The following is a 17,887-nucleotide window of genomic DNA, read 5'->3' as shown; positions in this document are numbered from 1 at the left end:
GATGACACTTGGAGAAGATCATCCGGGTGCCATGGATTTGGCTTTCAGGGCTGTCTGGCTGCCCTTCTTCGTTAGGCTCTGCCTGCCTTTTGGGATTTCTGCCCTTGGTCTTCAGGCAACTCCTTCCTCTCTTTCCCATTCTTTTCAGTGATCCCTGCAAACTGTTTTGCTGTCTCATTGTGTATGTGCCCACTACTCTTGGTAAGTGACTTCCGAAGCTACCTCAAGAATTCTTATCCCACCCCAGAATTAAACAACATGGGAAAACCAAAGCTAAAGCCAACTCCTCTCCCTCTGTTCCCTTCTCCTTCTTACCTCAGGGCTCTCAGTGTTCATGGGGCAGCAGGAGCACCTGGGGAGAGGCATTCGATACTGACAGAAGTAGAATCAGAATCTATGGGTGAGGCTTGGGCATCAGCATTTAAAACCTCCTCAGGGGGATCGTAGTGAGCAGCAGAGTTGAGAGTTGCGGTCCTGGTCCCTGGTCTCAAACTCCAGTGAGCACCAGAATTGCCAAGGGCTTCTTAACACACCGGTTTCCGGGCTCCTTCCCCGGCATTCTGATTCAGCAGGTCTGGGATGAGGCGTGAGAATGTGCGTGTCCAATAGTCCCCAGGGCTGCTGCTGGGCAGACCCACTGTTCTGATGTGATGCCTCCCAGAGGGGCTGGGTGGTTGGTGTGGGAGAGTGGGAAGGAAGTGTAGTACAGGGGCTGTTCCTCCATCCTCTGGGGACCTCTACTGGAGATGCTGGATGAGGTGCCCCCTCTGTGTATGCTGGCACCCCACCTGTGCCCTTGAGGCCAACCTCTTCTACCCTGGGGACCTTGCTCCATTAATTACCCTGTCTGCTCCCGTGTCTCACTCTTCCCTTCCCTTAGGAACATGTTCAGGCGTCTCCCATCCTAAAAAGCCTGCGTTTCCTTGTGTCCCCTCTCAGCCACCCTCTCCCTTAGTCGACATTCAGTTTGCTCTGTGTTGACTCTCCGTGGTTCTTAGTCTAGCTTCTGCCATCATCACTCTTCAGTGACCTAATTCCCACACTTGCCACCGACTTCTTGCCACGATTTGACACTATTCACCTCCGCACCCCGGAGAGCTCCTCTAAGATGTGAGTCGGTTGCATTTGATGCACACTCTAGATCAAGCCCAGAATCAACTGATCCAGTCAACACATCCCACTGAGCAGTCGACCGATCCACCCTGTGTCAGGATCTCTACTGTAGACACTCAAAAGTGGTGCCCCCTCAGTATAGGATCCTGGCCTCAAATAATCCCCTTGCCTTGGCCTCCCAAAGCATTGGGATTACAGGTGTGAGCCACTGTGCCTGGCCTCAAGGACAATCTTTTAAGGCAAGAAACCAGAATCCAATCATTCCTGACATAAAGTTTCCCACTCCTGTTCAGAGAATTAGTCTCCTCTATTTTTCGATCCAGATCCCCCTGCCTCTTCAGCCTTCCACAGCCCCCTGGAGGCCTCTGGGCAGCTGTCCGGCCCGTTGTTCTGTGATCTCAGAAAGCACTCCAGGCACTGAGGAAATTGCCCCATGAGAGGGGCCTGAGATTTAAAATGTGCTTGTTCTTAGCAGAATCTGTCCTGAATTGTTGCTCATGCAAGTTGCTTTCTCAAGGGGAAACTGCTGTATATTTTTCCTGCTTTAAAGGGATTAAAGCAGGGCCAGGCTGGACTCAGGTTTGAATCATGACTTCCTATAGAAAGACGGCCAGGCCCAGGCGCGATGGCTCACGCCTGTAATCCCAGCACTTTGGAAGGCTTAGGCAGGCGGATCACCTGAGGTCAGGAGTTCGAGACCAGCATGACACAACATGGAGAAACCCTGTCTCTACTAAAAATACAAAATTAGCCGGGTGTCGTGGGCGCATGCCTGTAATCCCAGCTACTTGGGAGGCTGAGGCAGGAGAATTACTTGAACCCGGGAGGTGGAGGTTGCGGTGAGCTGAGATCACACCATTGCACTCCAGCCTGGGCAACAAGAGTGAAACTCCAGCTTAAAAAGAAAAGAAAGAAGGCCAGATTGGGAATCAAGACTTGTGTTCTAAGGGGTCTGCCATGAGTTAGCATCATGAATTTGCTTTTCTCCTCTAAAATGCAGATTAGATTCAAATCATGACTGTCAGCTGTCACTCTCACGATATGTGCCCTGCATGTGTGTGTTCATTGGTTTTCTCCCTGTCTGCTTCATTTAGGAGGGTGTTGATTAGAGGAAGCAATAGGACACGGCTGCCAAATATCCATTAGACATTGAGTGAGAAACTGGTCACAAGATTGCCAGTCCTTTAAGTAGGATCTAGTTATTTAGGTAGCTTCTTACCATCATGAGACCAGATTTCAACACACAGTCTAAGTACATGGCAAATACTTGCTGTGAAATGTGTATAGGGAATTCAAGTTATTTTACATAAACCAATGATTTTTTTTAAGGCCATTTTAAAATGAATGTGTTGGCCAGGCACAGTGGCTCATGCCTGTAATGCCAGCACTTTAGGAGGCTGAGGTGAGAAGATTGCTTGAGCCCAAGAGTTCGAGACCAGCCTGGGAAACGTAGTGAGAGCCTGTCTCTACAAAATTATTATTATTATTTGAGATAGATAGAGTCTCGCTCTGTCGCCCAGGCTGGAGTGCAGTGGTGCGATCTTGACTCACTGCAACCTCCGCCTCCCGGACTCACTTCATTCTCCTGCCTCAGCCTCCCAAGTAGCTGGGACTACAGGCGCCCGCCACCACGCCTGGCTAATTTTTTGTATTTTTAGTAGAGACGGGGTTTCACCATGTTAGCCAGGATGGTCTCGATCTCCTGACCTCGTGATCCACCCGCTTCGGCCTCCCAAAGTGCTGGGATTACAGGCGTGAGCCACCACGCCTAGCTTCTACAAAAAATTTAAAAGAAATAAAAATAAAATGAATGTGCCAACCTTTATTATCCCATGGGAAGAGCTGAGATTGTTAAAATGTACCTCATGTAGTTTTTTGTTGTTACTATGTTACAAATGATCAGTGTTTAATGTACTTCCCCTCCCCCTTTAAAATGTATTATTCTGGCTGGGTGTGGTGGCTCAGGCATGTAATCCTACCACTTTGGGAGGCTGAGGCGGGTGGATCACCTATGGTCAGGAGTTCAAGACCAGCCTGGCCAACATGGCAAAACCCCATCTCTACTAAAAATACAAAACTTAGCCATGCCTGGTGGCGCACACCTGTAATCCCAGCTACTCAGGAGGCTGAGGCAGGGAGAATTGCTTGAACCTGGGAGGCGGAGGTTTCAGTGAGCCAAGATCGTGCCACTGCACTCCAGCCTGGGTGAAAGAACAAGACTCCATCTCAAAAAAAAAAAAAATAATAATAATGCCAGGCATGGTGGCTCGCACCTGTAATCCCAGCACGTTGGGAGGCTGAGGCAGGCGGATCATGAGGTCAGGAGTTCAAGACCAGCCTGGCCATCATAGTGAAACTCTACTAAAAATACAAAAATTAACCAGGTGTGGTGGTGGGCACCTATAGTCCCAGCTACTCGGGAGGCTGAGGCAGGAGAATCACTTGAACCCGGGAGGCGGAAGTTGCAGTGAGCTGAGACCGCGCCATTATGCTCCAGCCTGGGTGACAGAGTGAGACTCCGTCTTAAAAAAAAAAAAAAAAAAGAAAAGAAAGAAAAAGAAACCCCGTCTCTACTAAAACTACAAAAATTAGCCAAGTGTGGTGGTGGGTGCCTGTAATCCAGCTACACAGGGAGGCTGAGGCAGGGGAGTCACTTGAACCTGGAAAGTGGAGGTTGCAGTGAGCCGAGATCGTGCTGTTGCACTCCAGCCTGGATGACAGAGTGAGACTTTGTCTCAAAAAAAAAAAGGTATTATTCTGTCATTTTCTGTCTTATGTGGCTACACAGTTCTCTTGGCAAGGCCCAGCACTTACCAGTCACCCAGTAAATATTTGTTGAATGAGTGAACTGGAGCAGCTGCTGAAGGCAGCATGCTTTGTGACTGTGCATTCGGACCCTGCTCAGAAAACAGCCAGTCCACCCTCCTTCAAAGTCAGTGGCTCCACAGTCTACACTGCACTAATTCCCCTTCACATTGCCTTCCCCGAGCCCTACCCGCACCCCCTTTGTTTTTCTGCGTGAGTGAAAACATTTTGGTGAAGTCTAGCAGGAACTAGAGCACTAGCTCCTCTATTTGAAGTGAACGCCCAAACCATGGCACGTGGCCAGCTGTCTTTTGGGTGGCACAGGAACAGTTGGTGACAGCTGGATACAATCAAGTTCCATTACAAACAGATTTTAAGTGCCATTTACACACAGAAGAAATTGCAAGCTTTAGCAAAATAAAATCTGAGGGTTTTCAAAGCAAGACAATGCCCCAATCCAAGCCTGTGTGAGCAGTTCGCTTTGCAGCCTCTTGCAGGGATTAACACCCCTTCCTCACCAGTGCTCCACCTTCCCTGCAAGGTCTGTGCTACAGAATTAGCAAGTCCAGGAGGCTTGCTCCCTGGCAGAGCTGCTGAGTCCTCTGTCTTCTATTTATTCACTTTTTGAAGACACCTGAATTAAAGGCCTGTCTAACCACTGTTCAGCCTACTCCTGGATGGGAGGTGTCAGAGGCTGACTTCTAGAAAAGCTGCTACCTCGAGGTCATCTCTTTCACTTGGTCTCAGGAGGTACAAATCACTTACACAGTGATTGGGCAAGTGAAGGCTGGCATGCCCAGTTGAGCCTCATCTCTCTCTCTCTCTTTTTTTTTTTTTTTGAGACCGAGTTTCGCTCTTGTTGCCCAGGCTGGAGTGTAATGGTGCAATCTCAGTTTACTGCAACCTCCACCTCCCAGATTCAAGCGATTATTCTGCCTCAGCCTCCCAAGTAGCTGGGACTACAGGTGCGTGCCATCACGCCTGGCTAATTTTTGTACTTTTAATAGAGATGGGGTTTCGCCATATAGGCCAGGCTGGTCTCGAACTCCTGACCTTGTGATCCGCCCGCCTCGGCCTCCCAAAGTGCTGGGATTACAGGCATGAGCCACCACACCCAGCCTCACATCTCTTTCATGAAGCCAGTGTTGTCCCCAGACATCTCAGTCCTCAGTGTCCCTCCTGTCCCGATCTCTGGCAATAGGCAGCATTCTGGTCTTGGCAGAGGGGAATGACATCAGGTAGTGGCTGACAATTCTCCCCTTGGTGGAGGGGAGACCATAGATGATGTCCTGGTGTCTGGTGGTGGTTTTTTTTTTTTGTTTGGTTTTTTTTGAGACAGAGTCTTGCACTGTCACCTGGGCAACAGTGGCGCAATCTCGGCTCACTGCAATCTCTGCCTCCCAGGTTCAAGAGATTCTCCTGCCTCAGCCTCCCGAGTAGCTGGGATTACAGGCGCCCGCCACCACGCCCGGCTACTTTTTTGTATTTTTAGTAGAGACGGGATTTTACCATGTTGGCCAGGTTGGTCTCGAACTCCTGACCTCGTGATTTGCCTGCCTCGGTCTCCCAAAGTGCTGGGATTACAGGTGTGAGCCACCATGCCCGACCTGGTGTCTGGTGTTCTGATGGCCTCAGCAATACCTACCCCATGAATGTGAGTCTCTTCACATCTCGTCCTTGGCCCTTCCTTCCTTCATGCCTTCTAGCAGATGGGGGTGAGCTGTCTGTTGTTCCTGTAGCACACAGGGTTGGGGTGGGCATCAGTCCTGCCTTCTGAGATCCTCCTGCTTGCACTTTCCGGAAGCTGGGCACCCCTACTGCCCCACTCAACCAGCTGGGAGAACATAAAGGTAACGAAATAGAATTACTTGTTTTAGAAAAAGGAACCAGGGCCGGGCGCAGTGTCTCACGCCTGTAATCCCAGCACTTTGGGAGGCTGAGGCGGGCAGATCATGAGGTCAGGAGATCGAGACCATCCTGGCCAACATGATGAAACTCCGTCTCTACTAAAAATACAAAAATTAACTGGGTGTGGTGGCGTGCGCCACCTCCAGCTACTCGGGAGGCTGAGACAGGAGAATCGCTTGAACCTGGGAGGTGGAGGTTGCAGTGAGCCAAGATCGTACCACTGCACTCCAGCCTGGCGACAGAGTGAAACTCTGTCTCAAAAAAAAAAAAAAAAAAAAAAGAAAAGGAAAAAGGAACCAGATAAAATGTGGGCATTCGGAAGAATTGGAAGGTACAGTGAAGCATAGTATCTATATGGTAAACAGCTCTAAAAGTTTACTGTGAAAATTAAAATAATGAATCTGGTCAGGTGCAGTGGCTCATGCCTGTAATCCCAGCACTTTGGGAGGCTGAGGTGGGCGGATCACGAGGTCAGGAGATCGAGACCAATCCTGGCTAACACGGTGAAACCCTGTCTCTACTAAAAATAGAAAAACTTAGCTGGGCGTGGTGGTGGGCGCCTATAGTCCCAGCTTTTCAGGAGGCTGAGGCAGGAGAATGGCATGAACCTGGAAGGGGGAGCTTGCAGTGAGCTGAGATTGTGCCACTGCACTCCAGCCTGGGCGACAGGAAGACTCCGTCTCAAAAAAAAAAAAAAAAAAAAAAAAAGGCCAGGCGTGGTGGCAGGTGCCTGTAATCCCAGCTTCTTGGGAAGCTGAGGCAGAAGAATTGCTTGAACCCAGGAGCTAGAGATGGCAGCAAGCAACATATCTTTTGTTGCGACGTGACTCAACCCATAACAGTATGGAAAGGTTCTCTTCTCAGAGGTAAATGTGGCTCCCAATCTCCTCTACCCCAAGGATGATGAGGCAGTGCTGATTCACGAGAGTGGAAGCCTCTAGAGCTTGGGGCTTTCCAGCTGCTCTTCATTGCCCTGTGTGTTCCCAACACATGAACAGCACCCCTAACAGAGATTTGTTCAGTGACTGAATATACATCTGTAAACCTATAGCATGTATACAAGGATTTTGATTACAAATGGTTCTGTATTATATACCACTGTTCTGACTGCTTTTTTCACTTATAGCTTGGAAACTGTCTTCTGTTGGTAATACAGAAATCTGCTTCTATCTCTTGAAACCTGGGAATGCTCCCTTGTATGAAAGTATCCTAATGTAGTTAACCTGTTTGCTATTGACGAACTTTGAGGTGGTTCCTGAAGATGTTTTAAAACCATAGTATAGGGCTGGGCATGGTGACTCACACCTGTAATCCCAGCACTTTGGGAGGCTGAGGTGGGTGGATCACCTGAGGTCAGGAGTTCAAGACCAGCCTGGGCAACATGGTAAAACCCCGTCTCTACTAAAAATGCAAAAATTAGCCAGACGTGGTAGTGTGTGCCTGTAATCCCAGCTACTCGGGAGGCCAAGGCACGAGAATCACTTGAACCTGGGAGGCAGAGGTTGCAGTGAGCCGAGATCATGCGCCATTGCACTCCAGCCTGGGCGACAGAGCGAGACTCTGTTTCAATTAAAAAAAATAGAAATAAAAAAATAAAACGGCTAGGCGCAGTGGCTCACACCTGTAATTCCAGCACTTTGGGAGGCTGAGGCAGGCAGATCACAAGGTCAGGAGATTGAGACCATCCTGGCCAACATGGTGAAACCCCGTCTTTACTAAAAAAAATACAAAAAAAAATAGCCGGGTGTGGTGGCGGGCTCCTATAGTCCCAGCTACTCAGGAGGCTGAGGCAGGAGAATGGCATGAACCCAGGAGGTGGAGCTTGCAGTGAGCCGAGATCGAGCCACTGCACTCCAGCCTGGGCAACAGAGCAAGACTCCGTCTCAAAAAATAAATAAATAAATAAAATAAAACTGGTATAAGCATAGGAAAAATGTATTTTGGGTTACCGCTGCTTAAAACCTTTCTAATTCTTTTTGAGATTAGGCAAGGCAGGGAAGCTGAAGGGGGAATGTTTAGGGAAAAACTCTCAAACTATGGTCTGCTCTCACCTCACAACCATCCTCACAGAAGACTGCTCTGCCCAGAGGCATGGGGGTTTATCCCCACATATTAAGCAGTGGACACCACCTGGGGGTCCTCTAATCCAGTGCAATTCAGACTCTATCTGGAGTGAGCTCAGATCTCACAGGTTGAGGGCTCAGTCCCCAAGACTGCACTTGTGACACCAGTCACAAGTCTCGGCACTTGTCACACCAGTCACAAGTCTGGGCCTCTGGAAGTTCTGAGCGGCCAGCTTAAACTTGGGATTTCTATGATTCCCCCTCTTTGGGTTTGATTAATTTGCTGGAGCCACTCACAGAACTTAAGGAAACCCATTTCGTGGTTTTTTGTTGTTTTTTTTTTTTGAGACAAAGACTCACTCTTGTCCCCCTGGCTGGAGTGTGGTGGAGTGATCTTGGCTCACTGCAACCTCCACATCCCGGGTTCAAGCGATTCTCCTGCCTCAGCCCCCCGAGTAGCTGGGATTACAGGTGCCCGCCACCACGCCAGGCTAGTTTTGGTATTTTTAGTAGAGACGGGTTTCCCCATGTTGGCCAGGCTGGTCTCAAACTCCTGACCTCAGGTGATCCACTCGCCTCCCAAAGTGCTGGGATTATAGGTGTGAGCCGCCGCACCCAGCCATTTAGTGGTTTATAATAAAGGATATTGCAAAGGATACAGATGTAGAGATGGGGAAGGGGCACAGGGCTTCCAAGCCCTCCCTAGGCACCACCCTCCAAGAACCTCCACATGTTCGGCTATCCTGGCCCAGTCATTTTGGGTTTTTATGGAAGCTTCCATTCCCCAGGGCACAGAGCAGGACCCTTTCTGGGGAGGGTCTTAAGACCCACAATCAAAAGGTGGGCAAGATTAAAGTCCTGCCTTGGGGCGGGTGAAAGAACAAGAGAAGGTCAGAGAGATTGTTTCCTGAGGCCTAACCCAACATTATAACAAAAGACTGTAACAAGAGCTTAGGGAGGTACAAGCCAGGAACAGTGGAAAATACCAGAGGGTGGCCAGGAGCAGCAGCTCATGCCTGTAATCCCAGCACTTTGGGAGACCAAGGTGAGTGGATCGCTTGAGCCCAGGATTTCGCGACCAGCCTGGACAACATGGCAAGACCCTGTCTCTAAAAAAAAATAAAAATAAAATATTAGGTGGGTGTGGTGGTGTGCAACTGTAGTCCCAGCTACTCAGGAGGCTGAGGTGGGAAGATCAATGGAGCTTGGGAGGTGGGGGCTGCAGTGAGCCATGAGCCACTGTACTCTAGCCTGGCCAACAGAGCGAGACCCTGTCTCAAAAACGAAACAAAACCGAAAACTGTAAAATACCACAGGAAGGTACCAACTTAAAAAAATTAGTTGTCAAGTGGATCAACCACTAAGGACTTACAAACCACAGCAAAACTTGCAGGGAGCCCAAACCCATTTTAAAGGTTCTCTGAAGAATCAGTGGATGTGGGGGAAGAGGTCTGGGTTAGAATCCACAGCTGCAGTGGAGTCCCGTGGTTCCTGTCTACCTGCCACTGGCTCCTTCTCATTATGCTCCAGGGGCTGGGGACGCAAATTCAAGATACAAGAGTGAAACTGACTTGACTCCTGCTTGCAGGGACGCTTCCTTTTGACGCCTCGGCTTCCAAATGTCATGCAAAGATAACAACTAAAGGACCTCTCTGGCTGGGCGTGGTGGCTCACGCCTGTAATCCCAGTGCTTTGAGAGGCAGTGGTGGGCGGATCACCTGAGGTCAGGAGTTAGAGACCAGCCTGACCAACATGGCGAAACCCCGTCTCTACTAAAAACACAAAAAGTAGCTGGGCGTGGTGGCGCATGGCGGTAATCCCAGCTACGTGCAGGCTGCAGTGAGCCGAGATGTGCAGCTTCACTCCAGCCTGGATGACACAGTGAGACCCTATATCAAAAAAAAAAAAATCTCTGATCATGAATGTGATCTAATGGAGCAGCTTCTGTGTTTCTTTGACAGTGATCCATGGTCAGGGACAGCCATACCCAGTGAACACATGCATGCATTCATTTGCAACCAGAACAGTCTCTGTATTACCTGTGATAGACTACAATTTTTTAAAAATTCTATTTTCTTTTCATCTAATAAGTATTTGTTTCATAATCATTAAGAGTCATGACCTGCTATTTGAAAAACACTTCTTTTTTTTTTTTTTTTTTTGTAACAGGGTCTCACTGTGTCCCCCAGGCTGGAGCACAGTGGTGCAATCATAGCTTACTGCAGCCTCAACCTCCCAGGCTCAAGGAATCCCTCCCACCTCAGCTTCCCAAGTGGCTAGAACTACAGGCATGTGCCACTATGCTCGACAGTTTTTAATTTTTTGTAGAGACAGGGTCGCTCTATGTTACTCGGGCTGGTCTTGAATTCCTGCCCTGAAGCAGTTTTCCTAGCTTGGCCTCCCGAAGTACTGGAGTTGTAGGCATGAACCACTTCACCCAGCTGAAAAAACCAATCTAATGGAACAATGTAAGGGAACAGAATTTGTAAACAGTTATGTTCTCTGCTAATCTGTGACTAGCAGTGATACCAGTATCCCTCCCTCTCCAAATCTATTCAGTTGGTGAATTCAGCTAAGAGGTCTAGAGTGCTGAGAGTAAGAATTAACATGCCATCTGAATCGCTTTTCTTCTGGAGTTCTGGTCATTGAGCAAGAGCTGAGGTGGTCTGGGACTTGCATACTGTTAACGGAAGAAACCCAGCTCGAATATACCTTGAACCTTCTGGTGAGTCTGGGGTTAGAAGTGAAGTAGGGAGTGAAACGGAGAGGATGGCACACGCTGGGGGAAGAGGCTCAGTGCTCCATTACCCCATGTGATGGACGGTTTGAGAAGATTTGCCAGGTCAATGTGGGGTCAATTCTAAAAGTGTCCTAAGTCTAGGCCAAGAGGAACAAAATGCAGCTGGGTCTCTGACCTAACACGCCTAAGCCCAAGGGCACATTAGGGTCAAAATGTGACTCCCTACTCTAAGGTCACCAGTAAAACTGGACAATCTGGTAAAATCAATGAAGGTTAAGATCATGAATCCAGCCAGGCATGGTGGCTCACACCTGTAATCCCAGTACTTTGGGAGGCCAAGGAGAAAGGATCGCTTGAGCCCAGGAGTTTGAGACCAGCCTGGGAAACCTAGCAACCTCCATCTCTACAAAAAACACCAAAATTAACCTTAGGTGTGGTGGCCTGTGACTGTAGTCCCAGCTACTCAGGAGGCTGAGGTGGGAGAACTGCTTGAGCCCGGGAAGCAGAGGGTGCAGGGAGTCGTCATGGTGCCAACTGTACTCTAGCCTGAGCAACACGAGTGAGACCCTGTCTCAAAAAAAAAGAAAAAGAAAAAAGAAAAATAGTAAAACTCAGGACAGGAGGGCCCACAAGGAAAGTGTTCTGTGGCTTTTACTCCCGTTCTTTGGTTGATCCGAAATTTCTCAGCAGTCCAGGGATCTCTGTGGAGTTCTCAGTGAGTGTTCTGTGTAGGGTGCAGGAGCCACAAGTGACTGCAGGGGGAAAGGCAGGTTCTGGGGCTGGCATTCTGCAGCAGTGGATTTCTACTCTGTCATAAAGAAACAGAAGGCCAAGCGTGGTGGCTCATGCCTGTAATCCCAGCACTTTGGCAGGCCGTGGCGGGCCGATCATTTGAGGTCAGGAGTTCGAGACCAGCCTGGCCAACAAAGCGAAACCCCGTCTCTACTAAAAATACAAAAATTAGTCGGGCGTGGTGGTACATGCCTGTAATCACAGCTACTCAGGAGTCTGGGGCAGGAGAATCTCTTGAACCCGGGAGGCGGAGGCTGCAGTGAGCCGAGATCGCACCACTGCACTCCAGCCTGGGCAACAAGAGCAAAACTCGTCTCCAAAAAGTAAATAAATAAATGAATAAAATCCAAAACGCTGGCACTTGAAGTGCCCTCCTTTCAATCTTGACCCAGGTAACTTCAGGACAAATAAAAGGAAGTAGAAGCAGTAAACTTACGACATTTAATATGTAAAGGTTCTGAACACAAGAGTAAATGAATTCAAATAGCTTTTGTGGCCTTTCGCCAAGGACCGGGCCCTCCCAGGCAAGCTGGGGCCGGGTCTGACCTTCGAGGTTGGCGTCAGCAAGGACCACCCTGCCCTTCAGTGGCCGGACACGACCTTGGGCTTTCGTGCGGCCAGGCCAACTCCGCCACCCCGGCTACCTGCACCGCCCTTGCGAAACCGAAACCTGCTCGCCGCCCCGCGGAGGCGGACGGGGAGGGTCCTCGGGATGGGGGCGTGGTCTAGAGGCGGGGCCAGCGGCCGGGCAGGGGAGGAGCCTCGGGTGGGCGCGCGTGCGCAGACTGGAGCCTCGGGAGGCGGCCGGGTACCCGGGGTGCGGCGCGCGCGGGAGGGAGGCGGGGCCTCGGGCGAGGGGCGGGGCCTCAGGCCGGGGGCAGGGGGCGGGCGCAGGCGCAGGCGCAGGCGAGGGCGGGCGGGGCGCGGGGCGCGCGGCGCAGGGGGCGGGGCTCCGAGCCGGGCTGAGGCGGGCGGGGCTTTGAGCCGGGCTGAGGCGAGCGGGGGCGCGGGTGGCGCGGCGGGACACGAGCGGAGAGCCGGGGCTCGGAGCCCGGCGCCCGCACCATGGAGGAGGACGACAGCTACGGTCAGTGCGCCCCGGCGGCGGACGCGTCGCCCTCGCTGCCCCTAGTCTCCTCCGGGCCCGGCCGTCCGGCAGCGCCTGCAGCGGCTGGCGTTTCCCGGGGACACTGGTGCGGGACGCGGAGCCCGGGGCGACCGGCGGGCGAGCGGTGCACGGGGCCCCCACGGGGCAGGGGTCGCAGGGGGGTTTTGAGGGATGAGGGTCGCCGGGGCCGGGGTCGCCGGCGGCGCTGAGGGATGTGGGTGGCCGGGGCGGGGGTCACAGGCCGGGCTCGCGGTCTCGCGGGGCCGGGGGTCGCCGCGAGCTCTGAGGAATGAGAGTCGTTGGGGTCTCTGGGCAGGATCGCGGGGGCTCTGAGGGATGAGAGTCGTTGGGGTCACTGGGGTCCCCGGGGCAGGGGTCGCAGTCTGGGTCCAGGGGCGCCGAGGGGTGGGGGTCGCTGACCCTGCCGCCCCTCTGCGGGGCTCGGAGCGGACGCGCGGATGGCCGGGCCCGGTTCCCCGCAGTTTCCGGCCGCTCCCGGCGTCAGCGAGTTGTGCCCGGTCCATGTCTTTGTTCAGAAATGAGAACGGGGAGCGGCGCCGCCGGCGAGGCGCGGGCTCCGGGACGGCCCTGCTCGCGGGTGTCTGGGCCCGGCCGCCGCCGGTCCCGTGCGTCGCCGCCTGCCGGGACGCGGGTGTGGAGCCCGAGGGGGCCCGCGGTGGGGACGCCGCTCCGCCGCCGACTGGAGACTTGACAAGCGGAGCCGCTGTCCCGCTCCCCTCGCTCCCGCGCACTGAGGCTGCTGGCCCCAGCCAGGGGTGCCTCCCTCCAAGAGTTTGAAATTGTAGGGGTTGCAAAAGGTTGTTTGACATGCTGTAGTTAATTAATGTTAAGTTTGTTCATAAGGAATTAAAAGAAAGAATGGGAAATAGAACAAGTGGTGAACTTTTGTGGTTTGCTAGCAAAGTACAAATACAGCAGAACTGTGTGGCCAAATGGAACCCAATTCTAGTTTAATAACTAATGGAACATTTTTCTTTCTTTTTTTTAAGAGACAGGATCTCGCTCTGTCACCCAGGCTGGAGCATAGTAGCGTGATCGTAGCTCAAGTCAGCCTCCTGAGTGGCTGGAACCACACGCACGCCTCCATGCCCGGCTAATATTTTATTTTATTTTATTTTTATTTTATTTTAATTTTTGAGACAGAGTCTTACTCTGTCGCCCAGGCTGGAGTGCAGTGGCGCCATCTCGGCTCACTGCAACCTCTGCCTCCCAGGCAAGCTGAGCTACTCTCCTGCTTCAGGCTCCTGAGTAGCTGGGACTACAAGCACCAAGCCTAGCTAATTGTTGTGTTTTTAGTAGAGACTGGGTTTCGCCATGTTGGCCAGACTGGTCTTGAACTTCTGACCTCAGGTGATCCACCCGCCTCGGCCTCCCAAAGTGCTGGGATTACAGGCGTGAGCCACCGCGCCCAGCCCTAATTTTCTATTTTTTTAAAAGATGGGGTCTTGCCATGTTACCCAAGCTGGTCTTGAGCTCCTAGGCCCAAGCAATCCTCCCAGCTCTGCCTGCCACAGTGCTGGGATTACAGGCGTGAGCCACTATACCCGGCCCACTTGTTACCTTCTAAGTAAACAAGTAAAAGCAGCGTGTGCGGCTTTTTTGTTGTTGTTTGTTTTGTTCTGTTTTTGAGACAGGGTCTAGCTCTCGTGCGCAGGCTGGAGTGCATGGGCGCTATCATAGCTCACTGCACACTCTGCTTCCTGGCCTCAAGCAATCCTCTCACTTCCCTTCTCAGCCCCTCCAGCAACCTGGACTACAGGCCCGGGCTACCACGCCCTGCTAATTATTTTTGTTTTTTTTGTAGAGAGGGAGGTCTCCCTATGTTGCCTAGGCTGGTGTGAACTCCAGTTCCTATCTTGGCCTCCCAAAGTGTTAGGATTACAGGCATGAGCCACTGCTCCCAGCCTCCTTTTGTGATTAAAAGAAAAATCACCCACTGGCTGGCCCTAAAAGATTGTTCAGCCCCTCCAGATTTCACTCCTGCCCACTGCTGAGAAGCCGGCAGCAGTTTTGCCTGCTGCTCTTTTCTCTGCCTCCTCTTGCCATTTAATTTCCCTCAGATCCCAGTGTCCTGCCTACCAGGCTTTCGTGGCCTCTCTTGTGTTCTTGCCTGCTGCAGTGGGCAGGAAGCTCTTGGTCTGGTTGCTTTTCATACAGTGAGCGCTTTGCCACCAGGCATGACATTTTGCACTTGTACTTGAAAGAGGTGAATGGAAGCAGGGTGTAGGGTGTGTTAGTTTCCTATACCTGTTATATTACCACAAGCCTGGTGGCCCAAAACAACATACATTTGTTTCAGGGTTCTGCAGGTCAGAAGTCCAAAATAGGTCTCACTGTGCTAAAACCAAGGTGTCGACCAGGCTGGTTCTTTCTGGAGGCTCAGGGGAGAACCCATTTCCTTACCTTTTCCAGCTTCTAGAGGCCACCTGTGTTCCATGGTTCATAGTACCCCTTTCCATCTTCAAAGCCAGCAGGTAGCATCTTCTCATTTCTCTCGACCTCCTACCTCCCTCTTATTAAGATCCTTGTGATTGCAGTGGACCCACCTGGATAATCAAGGCTAAGGATTAGCAACCTTAATTCCATCTGTTACCTTAATTCCCCTTCTGCCAAGTGAGGTAACCTATTCACAAGTTCTGGGGATTAGGACCTGGACATCTTTAGGGGCTATTATTCTGCGTGCCACACACCAAGATGAGAAAGTTTGTAAGTTTATTCTTCCCCTTTCTTTTTTTTTTTTTTTTTTGAGACAGAGTTTCATTCTTGTTGCCCAGGCTGGAGTGCAATGGCGCAGTCTCGGCTCACTGCAGCTTCTGCCTCCCAGGTTCAAGCGATTCTCCTGCCTCAGCCTCCTGAGTACCTGGGATTACAGGCATGTGCCACTACGCTCGGCTAATGTTGTATTTTTAGTAGAGACAAGGTTTCTCCATGTTGGTCAGGCTGGTCGCAAACTCCTGATCTCAGGTGATCCCCCTGCCTAGGCCTCCCAAAGTGCTGAGATGATAGGCATGAGCCACCACGCCCGGCCTATTCCCCTTTCTAGTTTTAAATATCATCCTTTTATTTTGGAGGAACTAAAAAGATTGAATTAAAGGAGATTCCCCATCCATAGGGTCACCACACAAAAAGTACCTGATGGTGTAAGATGATCATATGAAGAGTAAGACTCCCGAGTTCTTTAAGGTTTGTGTTAGTCTCCAGAACCATCCATTTCCCTCATAGGTTTCACAAAGAATTTACCTTGACCAAATCCCACATTGTAAAAGGAAATGTGTGTGATGGATTTATAAAGCATATAGCCTGACGTGTTCAGACGTCACCTCAGAACTTCCATTGTTTTCTTCTAAACAAACTTTTTATTTTTATTTTTTAAAATAGATGCAGAGTCTCACTATGTTGCGCAGGCTGTTCTAAAACCATCCTCCCGCCTGGGCCTCTGAAAGTGTTGGGATTATAGGCATGATGAACCACTGTGCCAGGCCTAATTAAATTTATTTCTCTTTTTCTTTCTTTCTTTCTTTTTTTTTTTTTTGAGATGGAGTCTCACCCTGTTGCCCAGGCTGGAGTGCAGTGACGCAATCTTGGTTCACTGCAACCTCTGCCTCCTGGGTTCAAGTGATTCTCCTCCTCAGCCTCCCAAGTAGCTGGGATTACAGGCACCTGCCACCACACCTGGCTGATTTTTGTGTTTTTAGTAGAAACGGGGTTTCACCATGTTGGCCAGGTTGGTCTTAAACTCCTGACCTCAAGTGATCCGACTGCCTTGGCCTCCCAAAGTGCTGGGATTATAGGCGTGAGCCACCACTCCCGGCCCTAAATAAACTTTTTAAACCTTAATTTTTTTTTCTTTTCTTTTTTTTTTTTTTTGAGACAGTCTTGCTCTGTCACCCAGGCTGGAGTGCAGTGGCACAATCTCAGCTCACTGCAGCTTCCAGCTCCTGGGTTCAAGTGATTCTCCTTCCTCAGCTTCCTGAGTAGGGGGCACTACAGGCACATGCTATCACATCTGGCTAATTTTTGTATTTTTAGTAAAGATGGGGTGTCCCCATGTTGGCCAGGCCGGTCTTGAACTCCTGACCTCAATTGATCTGCCTGCTTCAACCTCTCAAAGTGCTGGGATTACAGGTGTGAGCCACCACACCCAGCCTAAACCTTAATATTTGGTTTTCAGAATAGTGAGAAACATTTCTTATAGTGTTAACTTTGTGTGCTGTTTCAACAGTGCTTCCTCTGCTTTTGCCCCTGTCCCTGCCGTGTAAGTTGGTAATGTTTTGTGAATCAGCCTAGGATAGGTACCATTGTTTTTAGAAATCTTTTTCTTTTTTTTTTTTTTTTTTTTTTTGTATTTTTAGTAGAGATGGGGTTTCACTGTGTTAGCCACGATGGTCTCGATCTCCTGACCTGGAGATCTGCCTGCCTCAGCCTTCCAAAGTGCTGGGATTACAGGTGTGAGTCACTGCACCCGGCCTTAGAATTCTTTCTTGAGGGAAATGCATTGTAATTTCCTAGCTACCTTTTAGTATTAAAGAACTTTTGGAACACAGCTCATTGATGATATGCTGTAGACAGAGAGTCTTAGAGTTTCTCTGTTCAATTAAAGACAATTTCAAAAACCAACAAAAAGGCTTTCTCAACTCCAGTACTCTTTTGTATTCACTAGATAGGGACAGTTTGGTTCAGACTACACCTATGTGGGATATGTTTTTACTGGTTCATTTATTTATTTTTGAGACAGAGTTTCACTCTTGTTGCCCAGGCTAGAGTGCAATGGTGCGATCTTGGCTCACCGCAACCTCTGCCTCCCAGGTTCAAGCAGTTCTCCTGCTTCAGCCTCTCAAGTAGCTGGGATTACAGGCATGTGCCACCACACCCGGCTAATTGTGTGTTTTTAGTAGAGACAGGGTTTCTCCATGTTGGTCAGGCTGGTCTTGAACTCCTGACCTCAGGTGATTCGCCTGCCTAGGCCTCCCAAAGTGCTGGGATTACAGGCAAGAGCCACCGCACCCGGCCTACTGGTTTCTTTTAAAAAAAAAAAAAATGTTTATGGCCCTGTGGAGTCCCACCAGACAAACCATTAACTTACAGGAAATACTGTTGTGCTCAGGAAAAAGAAAAAAAATTGTAAAAATTAAATTTTGCATACATTCTCTTTATAACATGCATACTGTGTGTACTTTTTTTTTTTTTTTTTTAAGGGAGAGTCTCGCTCTGTTGTCCAGGCTGGAGTCCAGTGGCACGATCTTGACTCACTGCAACCTCTGCCTCCTGGGTTCAAACGATTCTCGTGCCTTAGCTTCCTGAATAGCTGGGACTACAGGCGTGTGCCACCATGCTTGG

At 50.3% G+C, this 17,887-nt stretch overlaps 1 protein-coding gene across 1 annotated transcript in view; it reads left to right on the top strand.

Annotated features, from left to right (window-relative positions):
• The first annotated feature begins 12,434 nt into the window (after positions 1–12,434).
• Positions 12,435–17,887, top strand: part of CYTH1 (cytohesin 1) — a 106,444-nt gene continuing 100,991 nt past the window's right edge. The window contains exon 1 of the mRNA XM_025361560.1: positions 12,435–12,508. Within this exon, the coding sequence (XP_025217345.1) occupies positions 12,487–12,508 (22 nt within the window). The 5' untranslated portion in view covers positions 12,435–12,486. The remainder of the gene's footprint in view (positions 12,509–17,887) is intronic.

This window comes from Theropithecus gelada, chromosome 16 (assembly GCF_003255815.1).
Source record: "Theropithecus gelada isolate Dixy chromosome 16, Tgel_1.0, whole genome shotgun sequence".
Taxonomy (NCBI): domain Eukaryota; kingdom Metazoa; phylum Chordata; class Mammalia; order Primates; family Cercopithecidae; genus Theropithecus; species Theropithecus gelada.
This window is presented reverse-complemented; position numbering and strand designations above follow the sequence as displayed.